Here is an 11,656-nt window from a genome sequence, read left to right as displayed (position 1 = left end):
AACAGATGCAATAGGTGAGCAGAAAATTCACCTCCAGGAAAGAAAGAGGCATCTGGTCCAGTCCCAGGTAAATTCTGAGGTAGATAACAGGTGGTTACTGCTGAGACCTGTAGTCAAGTTCCATGGCAAATGTATAATAATAGGTTCAGACTTCATTTGGAGAAAATGCTGTCACTCTGGTGTCAGAGGAAAAATGAAAGGGATAATGGTTCAATGAAGAAAAAAAAGGGTTTTTTTTTTCTTTTTATTAGTGTTACTAGCCAATATCTATGAAGTATAAGCATTGAGTCTGCCAAGCTTGTTTGGCCAAAGTGTCAGTGCCACACAGATTGAGGTAGGTAAGAGGAGGAAAGAAAGCAGAGATGGGAGGCAGAGACCTCTTTCTCTGGAAAAGTAGAGTGATATTGTGGTAACTGGAAAAGGAAGTTTGGCTCTTTCAGTTTGTTCTTTAAGATGAGAGAAATCCAAATACATCTGTGTGCCAAAGTAAGTCAACAGGAAGAGGAGTGTTTAAAGGTTCAGAAGAGAGAAGGGTTGATGTCCACTTGAGCAGCTGGAGGAGATGGAATGGGGGTGGGTAGGGAGAGGTGCACCTAGAGCACAGATGAGAGAGATTCATCTGGAGTAGAAGGAGGGACTCCTCTTTCCCTGAGCCTGGAGAAGAGAGAAAACACAGTGTGTTTCCTTCAGGATAAACCTGGTTATACTGTGGTAGCAACCTCTAAAATCTCCATGGCTCGCAAAAGAAAAGGTTTATTTCTCACTCCCACTATGTGTCCGGTGCCAGTTGGCTCTGATTTGGTTCTCTGCTGCCTGCACTTCAGGATTTAGGTACATGGAGCAGCCCCTCTGTGGAACACTGCAGGCTTTGGGGCAGAAGGAAAAGAGAATGACAAGCCATGCCTGAGCTCTTACAGCTGCTCCTGGGAGGGATGCTCATCCCCTCCATGCACATTTCATGGCTAAAGCAACTCCGTGATCACGTCTGAGCTCACCACTACAGGCACCCAGAAAGAGGACTGTGATTTGGGGTGAACAATACAACCTGCTACAAGGCCCAGCCTGCTTTTCTTGACGAGAGAAGTTGCTCCTTCCTTCATTCAACAAACACTTGTTAAGCCCCTACTATATGCCTGGTGCTACACTGGGCTCTCGGAATAAGACAGATCTGCTGCCATAGCTAGGATCACTGACGAGGCTCCCACTGATGGACTTGCTGTTCCTGACTGACAGAGAGGACTCCACAATCTGCTGAGAAGCGAGTTGTTTGCAGGTAATGGGTTTAAGGAGAGAGGTAAACATTTCAAATAACCTCTGAGTTAAATGGGAGAGAAAGCTGAATGGAGGGAATGAAAATGGACCTCCAGACAGTCCTACACGTCCTGCTGAGGATGCACACTCATGGCTGTGTGATGTATCCTATCAATGCTCAGTAGCACAGATACTCTCATAGCAGAAAAGGTAAGGGTTTCGGACCAGGGGGGAGATGATGGAGACAGGGATGATGTGGATAATATGAAGAAATGGGGTCTAGGCAAGGTATCAATAAGCAGTAAAGGAAAGTCATCTGGGCAGGTGCTGGGTCTTGAGAGCTAGGTTCAGGAGGACAGTGAGTGAACCAGAAAGGCAGGTGTACTGACCCAGAATGCAAGCCTGCAACTGAAGGTTTCACAGGTAGAGCCTTTCTTGGTACAGAAACACCCCAGGGCATGGATGTGGGTAGCGCTGGTAGGCCTTTTTTCAGGTCTTGCTTTGCAGCAGTCCCTACAGTTAAGGGTTATGTCCACAGGCAACTCTATATTGATCTCAGCATCCCATGCTGAATTTGTTGGGAAAAAGAAGTAACTACCAAAATTTTCTTGTCTCCCTTCACACCAGATCCCAGGGATTTCATGGCTGCTTTGGAAAAGAACCAAGGATAAATATGACATTTCTTGTTGAAGTCCACCAATGCTGCTTCGGATGTGTTTATACATTCCTACTGAATCAAATCACATTGGGATTAATTCCTTTTCCCGCTTCCTACTAAATGGCAGGAAATTCACTTTTGATATCCAGGTTCTATACATGATCACCAGCTTCAATATTTGATATCCGGGTTCTATACATGATCACCAGCTTCAATACTATCCTCTCTCTCTGAGGTGGGTAAAAAGGTGTTCATCTCCAAATCATGTAAAGGAAGATGGAAACAATAAAACATGTAAATAGAAACATAAGAAAACAGAACAGGAAAATGTTTAAAATGGTTTCAAGAAAATCAGCCTTTTTAAAAATTCAGTTTGAGATACAATTTATATACGATAAAATTCACCAATTTTAAGTATAGAATTTAATGAATTTTGACAAATGTATACAATTGTATAATCACTACCCCATTTATCATTTCCATCCCCCCAAAAAGTTTCCTCAAATCTGCCTTTTTACAGTCAATCTGCCTCCCTTAACGCCAGCCTCTGAGAATCACTGATCTGCTTTCACCGTTGTTTTGCCTTTCTAGAATTTCATACAAATAAAATTATGTGATACATAGCCTTTCATGGTTAGCTTTCCTCAAGAAAACCAGTCTTTTATCGAGGATAAGAAAATCTTCAGTTATAAGTTAGGAAAGGCCAGGAAAATAGTAAGTTTCACCAGTCTGAATGTCCATCTACTTGGGCTTCATCCTCAGTATCAATTCCCAAGAAAAATCGAGTCTTATATGTTAGGTATATTTCTCTAAAATCCATTAGAAATAAATGTCATTATCGAAATGAGAAATGCTTATCTGAGTACCACTGACACCCATCTGATATACCATCAGTGATAAGCAAGCCACACTCAAAAAAAAACACTGCATTAAAAAACCCTGACAGTTTTTACAGCTCTAGCGGTCTCATTCTCTCAGTCACTGGCTTTGGCCAAGGAGTCTTAAGGTCACCATCAAGAAAATGCATAAATAATTATGATACTCAAATCCTCACACACAGCATCTTAACATGTGCACATCTGCCTTACTTTTAAAAGCGAACTCAAATCTTCTTTTTTCTCTCCACCATTAGTTTCCACCTTATATGGTTGGAATTAGAAAAATTTATGTTTGGGCACAACAGGAAACAACACAACTAATAACAATGGGAAAATTGATGCAGCATACATAGACTGGGAAGATTTCCTGCAGGATATACGATTTGAAGAGGGTTTAACATCAGACAGATGATGAGCCCAGCATTGTCCAGGTATACGATGGGTGTAGCAGTCAGACCACAAGGACATATGCAATGCAATGACTGTGAACAATCCAAGTACATGTGCTAATCCTTCCTATTTGTGGGTTACACTTACGCTATCACTTCTGCTTCTCTTCCAAAAGACTCAGCAGTTTTCTGTGTGTTTGTGTGTGGTTGCAGAGGACCCAGCAGACTGAGTCATTAAAGAGTGCTTAAAAAAAAAAATAAATAAAAAAGAGTACTTCAAGGGTGGGCAGTGCTGACAATCAGATCTAAGAAGACCCATGTCTCTTTCTCTAGATGAGTAATTCCCAAGGAATTATAACTCTGAGAGGTCCCCAAGTGCTAAGGAAGTTTGAATTTAAAAAGGTCTAAGCTTAATTAAAAAGCTCCTTTACAGTTGTCTTTGTGACAGTTGTTGATGCTAGGTAAAACTAGAGGAAGTTATAAAGGGTGATGGGCAGTACCATTGTCAGGAATTGCAGATGGGTGAATCCCACATTTGCTTCTCTAGGGGTTTTCCCATTTTTTTTAATTAAAAAAAATTTTTTTAACAGTGTTCCTTACTGAACACTGAAATGAAATGAGGTCAGACTGGAATATCTGAGGCAACTTTGAAATACATAAGTGTACCAAAGTCTGTCCGGGAAGTCTGTGTGGAAAGTGGTGCAGTAACACCCACTTTTCCTGATCAAATATACAAGTGACAAGCTTTCATAACACTCTGAGGGACTTAAATCAGGAGCTAGATGTCCAATTCACCCTGCTTGACTGGCTGTTTGGTAGGAATGGTAGATTAATCCAGGTCTTTGAATAAAGTGAGGGGACCCAAATGAGTCTTTGTATTGACATTATTTGTCATGTGTAATAACCACGAGAAACAGTTTCTCAGAAACTTTTACATGCTACTAGATAAACATACTAAACGCTAGCTGTTAAACTGTTTTTCAAGGGAGGCTATTTCAAAATGAAATCTTAACTTGGTATTTGGTGATAATTTTATAGTTCTAAAGCCTAATCAATTCAAAATTGGTCCCGTATTAAGCATGTAAGTACCTATACAGAGTATGCCTGATTTTTAGGCAAATGATTTTTTTTTAAAGATTTTATTTATTTATTCATGAGAGAGACAGACACACAGAGAGAGAAAGAGAGAGGCAGAAACACAGGCAGAGGGAGAAGCAGGCTCCATGCAGGGAACCTGACGTGGGACTCGATCCCGGGACTCCAGGATCAGGCCCTGAGCTGAAAGCGGCACTAAACCAGTGAGCCACCTGGGCTGCCCAGGCAAATGACTTTCTTTCTTTCTTTTTAATTTATTTATTCATGAGAGACACAGAGGGACAGAGCGGCAGAGACACAGGCAGAGGGAGAAGCAGGCTCCACGCAGGGAGCCCGATGTGGGACTCCAAGAGCGTGCCGTGGGCAGAAGACAGGTGCCAAACCACCGAGCCACCCAGGGAACCCCCGCAAATGACTTTCTATTGCTAACATACAGCTTTTCTTCTGGAGACTGCTGTGAGGGTTTAAGTCACTATTATGTATGCAGGCCTTGTGACTCTTACGCCTAACAATGTGAATACCATATTAACATTTTTGCTTGTACCGATATTAAACTTTTTCACCTTAAAAATATGCAAATTTAACTCAAAGACTGCAAGATCAAGTTTTACTTTGCTTTACAAAAACAAAAATGCCAAAATAATAAAAATTAAAATTAAAATTTAAAAAATGCCTCCATAAACAAAGCCCATTTTGTAATCAGAACCCTTTTTTTTTTTTTTTTTTTCCTGCATAAGGCAGCGTAGAAGAATGGTCAGTTATACACACAAGGATTCCAGGAAGCTAAGCCAAAAGAATTTGTCATTTAAGTAAGGTAGGTCATGAAAAATTTTAAATGAAGGAAAAAGTACCAAATCAAGAGACTCCTAAAGGATCATCTTCTTTCTTGGGGTTGCACTGCTTGACTTAATAAAATTTGCCAAAATAAAAAAAAAATCTAAATAACTTACTTAAAGGTTTTAAAAAGTAATTTCCCCTTGTAAACACAAGGATCAAAGTCTCTTTTCAACTTTTTTGTTGAAAATACCCTTATTCTATTATCCTAAATGTATTATTTACGACCTGAGTGCGTTATTAATTACACTCCGGTGACCTTTGCTGTATGGACTCTACAGATAGGAGGCGACTGTCAAGAATCTATACTTACTCCAAGACCAGTTTTGGACTTAAGTTGCTTCTAATTAATGAGGTCTCCGTTTTGTTGTGATGAAGCTCCCCATTCCCGTCTCAACCCACCCCACAGATAAAAGGAGATCTCCGCTAACTTGAAGAACAGTCTGCAAAGTTCCTGAACCCGTTTTCATTGAACTGCTTTTTCCTGGCTACTTGTATCTCGTAAAACCTAAATCCTAGAATCAAAAAAAACAAAACAAACAAACAAACAAACAAAGGCAGCAGCAACAGCAGCCACTGACCACGTGGACAAAGGAAATTTAGTTTTTACGCAAAAAAATGCAACCACGTAGAATTACGCAAGTGGATGGTCTGCACTTCTGTGAAGTCATCCGACGTCGCTTCCCGTCTTATGGTGGAAGTTACCAAACCATTTCCCAAGATGTAACGATTGCGGAGGATGACGAGGTGGATGCCCTGCACCGCGTCAGCCCTCGGCCCGCGGCCGCCGCCCTCGCCGCGCTCCTGGATGCGGGGGGGCCCGGTCCTGGCGCGACCCGAGCGGCCCGAGGTCAGCCCCCGCCAGAGCCGCAGCGTCCCCGGGCCCGGCCGGGAGCTCGAGCGCACAGGTGCGGGGAAGCGGAGCGGGCCGAGGCGCGCGGACCCGGGGAGGCCGGCAGGGGCGGGCGGCGGGCGGGCCGACCCCAGCGCAGCCGGAGACAAAGGTGAGCCGCCGCGCCTCGGGGATGCGGAGCCCCTGGCAGCGACGCTCCTCGCCCGAGCCGCGTGGCCTGACCCGGGGGGCGGGAAAGCGAGCCAGGGTCGGCCGGGAAGGGGGCAGCCGGGGCGGGGCGGGGCGGGGCCGGGCCGGGAATCCCCCTCCCCGCCGTGCCGGGAAGCCAGGCCGAGGCCGGGCCCGCAGCCCCCGGCTTCCCGCAGCCAGCGCGCGTGCCCCACGGCCGCCCCGCCCCCGCCCCCGCGCGCTGCGCACGCGCGGCCCCGCCCCGCCCCCCGCGTCCCCTCCGCGGCGACGGCGACGGTGACGGCGACGGCGACGGCGACGGCGCGGGGGGCGGGGAGCCGAGGCGAGCGGTCGGCCGGAGTCCCCGGCGCTGCAGCGCGAGAGCCGCGGGCGCCGCCAGCCCCCCGCCGCGTCACGGCTCACGGCGCGCGGCCCGCCCTCCCGCGGCCCCTCCTCCCCGCCGCGCTGCCACCTCCCCTGCCCCCGCCCCTCCGGCCGAGCGGTGACTTAAGCAACGGAGCGCGCCGAAGCCCATTTTTCCCCTTCGTCGCCGCCGCGCCGGGCAGCTCGCGGCGCGTGGCCCGCGCAGTCCCGCCCGAGATGAACGCTGCGGCGGACGCCGAGTTCAACATCCTCCTGGCCACCGACTCCTACAAGGTAGAGGCGCGGGGCGGGGGCGCGCGGGGCGGGGGCGGGGGCGGGGGCCGCGTCGGGACGGGCGCGGGGCGCGGGGCGCGGGGCAGGTGAGGCTGGCGCCGCAGTGGGGAGGATGGAGAGATGGACGGCGGGAGGCGGGGCCGCGGGGCGCGGGGCTGCGGGCCGGGAGGCCGGGGCGCGGGGCGCGGGGCCGAGCGCACGCCTCGCCCGGCAGCGCGGCCTCCTGGCCTCGGGCCGGCCTGGGCCGCGGCTGCGGGCGGAGCGGGTCGCTTAGGTAACGGCCCCGGGACTGGCCCGGCCGCCGAGGAGCGGGTCCCCCCCCCCCCCGCCCGTCGCCGGGCAGGTACGCGCTCCCCGAGGAGGCGGCGGCGGCGGCGGCGGCGGTGGCGGGGAGGACGCTGCCCTGCCCGCCCTGGGCGCCCGCGCCCGCTGCCCCGACCCGCCGCGCCGGCTGCGTTTCCAGCTCCTCGGCCCCCGGTGATCACGCGGACTCCGCATCCCCTGTGGCAAAGCCCGGCCGGCTGCCCTCGTCCCCGTCGGGGCCGCTGCGGGATCCCTGGGAGAAGGAAAACGAAACACGAGTTAGATGAGTTGCAGCCTTCACCTTGGAGAACTCCACGGAGCTGTGGGGCAGCCGGCACACGCCTCTCCGACACTTGACTATTGCCGCCCCCATTCGTTTTTGTTTGAAACTCAACACAAACGAGTCAAGGAAAGCATGATTAAGAGGAAAATCTGGCAAATGTCCTTTCCCCTAGTTTCCAGATTACATGCAGTAAACTGAACTACACTTTGCTAAGCTTTGTTGGCCCACACACTCAAAAGATGAAATGTCAGACCAGACACCCTATACCTGGATAAAATGAAATTTGGTGCTTACCTAACGACTCGGTGATCTGGAGTGGGAAGGAACGCATAATGCTCTCACATCTTTGGTTCTTGTTGTGATTTTTTTTTTTTTTTCCTTTTTGGTTTCGTTCCTTAAATACTCGGCGGAAGTGTTTCGGAGAATCCCGTGTTCCTTAAGTTGCTGTTTTTCTTCCCAGTCGCATAAAATTCTATTTGTGATCATTTAGACGGATACTTAGGTAAAATAGAGCCAAGTTTCGTTATCATGTAGTATTTAGAAATGGGTTTTTCAAAGTGGAAATCCGCACCATTCATTGCAAGATCAGAGTATTATCAAGTCTAGTTTACTTGGCCTTAAAACTTTGTCTTGTCTTAGTTCCTAGTGTTCTGAGTGTCTTCAGTAGTGATTTTAGAATGATCTCATTGATAATTTTTTCATGACTGAACTTTTTTTCCTGGCTTTATAAATCTTTAAAATGATTTCCAGAAGTTTTCATAATGTAGCAATTAATGATTTCATTGGAAATGGAAAATGTAAACCGATTCATTGGACTAACTTTTAAAAAACAAAACAAGTACAAATTCCTTTAGTTTGTAGCTCCTGTAGCAGTTATACATGAGGAGTGTAAAATTCCCTTAACATCAGTTTTCTGGGATGCTTTTATTTTTTATTTTTTTAATTTTTTTAATAGATTTATTTTTTATTGGTGTTCAATTTGCCAACATACAGCATAACACCCAGTGCTCATCTCAAGTGCCCCCCTCAGTGCCCGTCACCCAGTCACCCCCACCCCCCGCCCACCTCCCCTTGTTCTCCCAGAGTTAGGAGTCTCTCATGTTCTGTCTCCCTTTCTGATATCTCCCACTCATTTTTTCTCCTTTCCCCTTTATTCCTTTTCACTATTTTTTATATTCCCCAAATGAATGAGACCATATAATGTTTGTCCTTCTCTGATTGACTTATTTCACTCAGCATAATACTCTGGGATGCTTTTAATTAAAAGAATGAATTACCTTAAAGTTTTCTAATCTAACAGGACATACTGAATGCACTATTAGAATTTGCATCTATTTAGTAAAGTCTGTTTCTGTCCATTTTCACATTAGACCAATGTATTCTCTTTCTCATATGAAACTTTTGTTCTTAATGTGGTTTTAAGTTTTTGTTTTAATTCCAGTTAGGTAAAATACAGTGTAGTATTTATTTCAGGAGCACAATATACTGAGTCAGCACTTGTATACCATCACCCCGTGCTCATTGGGACAGGTACACTTTTCAATCTCCATTGCCCATTTTAACCCATCCCTCCACCTTCTTCTGCTTTGGTAACTATGTTTGTTCTCCATGATTAAGAGACTGTTTCTTGGTTTGCCTCTCTCTTTTTTTCACCTTTGCTCATTTGTTTCTTAAATCCCACATACCAGTGAAATCCTACAGTATTTGTCTTTAACTGATGTATTTCAGTTAGCATTATACTCTCTCTTGCTCCATCCATATGTCCTTGCAAATGGCAAGATTTCATTCTTTTTTCATGGCTCAATAAGCCTTTTTTGTATTTATACCACCCCTCTTTATTCATCAATCAAGGCCACTTGGGCTGCTTCCATATCTTGGCTATTGCAAATAATGCTGCTATAAACATAGGGGTGCATGTATCTCTTTGACTTAGTGTTTTTGTGTTTTGGGGGTAAGTATCCAGCAGTAAAAATTACTGGATTGTAGGGTAGTTGTATGTCTGACTTTTTGAGGAATCTCCATTCTGTTTTCCAGATTGGCTGCACCAGGTTCCATCCCCACCAACAGGGCAAGAGGGTTCCTTTTTCTCCACATCCTCGCAACACCTGTTGTTTCTTGTGTTGTTGATTTTAGCCATTTTGACAGGTGTGAGGTGATAACTCATTATAGTTTTGATTTACATTTCCCCGATGATAAGTGATGCTGAGGATCTTTTCATGTGTCTTTTGGCCATCCGTATGTCTTCGTTGGAGAACTGTCCATTCACATCTTCTGCCCATTTTTCAAATGGGTGGGTGTTGAGTTGTAAAAGTTCTTTATATATTTTGGACACGAACCCTTCATAGGACATGTCATTTGCAAATGACATTCTCCCATTCAGTGGGCTGCCTTCTGGTTTTGTTGATTGTTCCCTTCGCTGTACAGAAGCTTTTTATTTAGATGTAGTCCCAGTAGTTTACTTTTGCTTGTTTCCCTTGCCTCAGGAGACATGCCTAGAAAGAAGTTGCATCGGCTGGTGTCAAAGTTACTGCCTGTGTTCTCTTCTAGGGTTTTAATGGTTTCACGTCTCACATTTAGGTCTTTAATCCATTTTTAATTTATTTTTGTTTGTGGTAAAGGAATGTGGTCCAGGTTCATTCTTTGCACGCAGCTGTCCAGTTTTCCTAACACCATTTGTTGAAGAGAATGTCTTATTCCCATTGTATATTCTTTCCTACTTTGTTGAAGATTAATTGACCATGTAGTTACGGGTTTATTTCTGGGCTTTCTATTCTGTTCCATTGATCTATGTATCTGTTTCTGTACCAGTACAATACTGTTTTGATTAGTACAGTTTTGTAATATATCTTGCACTCCAGAATTGTGATATCTCCGGCTTTTCTTTTCTTTTTAAGATTGCTTTGGCTATTCAGGTGGGTCTGGGGGTCTTTTGAGGTTCTATACAAATTTTATGATTGATTGTTCTGCTTCTGTGAAAAATGCTGTTGGTATTTTGAGAGTGATTGCATTAACTGTGTGAATTGCACTGGGTATTTTAGACATTTTAAAAATATTTGTTCTTCTAGTCCATGAGTATGGAATGTCTTTGCATTTCTTTGTGTCATCTTCAGTTTCTTTCATCAGTGTTTTATAGTTTTCAGAATACAGGTCTTTACCTCTTCGGTTAGATTTATTCCTAGATAGATATCTTACTATTTTTGGTGCAAATGTAAATGAGATTGTTTCCTTAATTTCTCTTGCTGCTGCTTGAGTATTGGTGTATAGAAATGCAAGATTTCCATACATTGATTTTTGTATCCTGTGACTTCACTTAATTCATTTATCAGTCTGGCAGTATTTTGGTGGAGTCTTTTGGATTTTCTATATATGGTGTCATATCATCTGCAAGAAGTGAAAGTTTTACTTCTTCCTTAACACTTTGGATGCCTTTTATTCCTTCTTCTTGTCTGATTGCTGTGTTTGTCTGATTGCTAGTACTATGTTGAGTAAGAGTGGTGAGAGTGGACATCCTTGTCTTGTTCCTCATCTTAGGAACTGAGAACTTTTCCCCATTGAGGATGATGTTCGCTGTGGGTTTTTCATATGTGGCTTTTATTATGTGGAGCTGTGTTCCCTCTACACCTACTTCGTTGAGGGTTTTTATGAATGCATGTTGTTCTTTGTCAAATGCTTTTTCTTACCTTTCTCTGATTGATGTGATATATCACATTGATTGATTTGCAAATATTCAACCACCCTTGCAACCCAGGAATAATCTTTCTAATGTATTCTTGGATTCAGTTTGCTAGTATTTTGTTGACGATTTTTCTAACGATGTTCAGCAGAGATATTGGCATGTGGTTCTCTTTTTTAGTGGTGTCTTTATCTGGTTTTGCTGGCCTCATAGGATGGATTTGGAAGTTTTTCTCCCTTTTCTATTTCTTGGAATAGTTTGAGAAGAATAAATATTAGCTCTTCATTAATTAGTAGAATTTTCCTGGGAAGCTGTCTGGTCTTGGACTTTTGTTTCTTGGGAGTTTTTTTGATTACTGAATCAGTATCTTTGCTGGTAATCATCTGTTCTAATTTTCCATTTCTTCTTGCTTCAGTTTTATAGTTTATATGTTTCTAGGAATTTAGCTGTTTCTTCTAGGTTGTCCGGTTTGTTAGCATATAGTTTTTTGTAGTATTCTCTTATAATTGTATTTTTGTGATGTTGCTTATTATTTCTTCTCCCTCATTTGTGATTTTATTTGAATCCTTTTTCTTTTTTCTTGAGTCTTACTAGATGTTTGTCAATTTTATTGA

General features: G+C 44.6%; 1 protein-coding gene across 1 annotated transcript in view; it reads left to right on the top strand.

The window, feature by feature from the left end:
• The first annotated feature begins 6,439 nt into the window (after positions 1-6,439).
• The window catches only part of NAMPT (nicotinamide phosphoribosyltransferase), a 44,725-nt gene continuing 39,508 nt past the window's right edge, over positions 6,440-11,656 (top strand). Inside the window, exon 1 of the mRNA XM_072791541.1 lies at positions 6,440-6,783. Coding sequence (XP_072647642.1) covers positions 6,727-6,783 — 57 coding nt within the window. The 5' untranslated portion in view covers positions 6,440-6,726. The remainder of the gene's footprint in view (positions 6,784-11,656) is intronic.

Source organism: Canis lupus, chromosome 21 (genome assembly GCF_048164855.1).
Source record: "Canis lupus baileyi chromosome 21, mCanLup2.hap1, whole genome shotgun sequence".
Lineage (NCBI taxonomy): Eukaryota > Metazoa > Chordata > Mammalia > Carnivora > Canidae > Canis > Canis lupus.
Note: the sequence above shows the minus strand (reverse complement) of the source record. Positions and strands in the feature narration are given on the sequence as shown.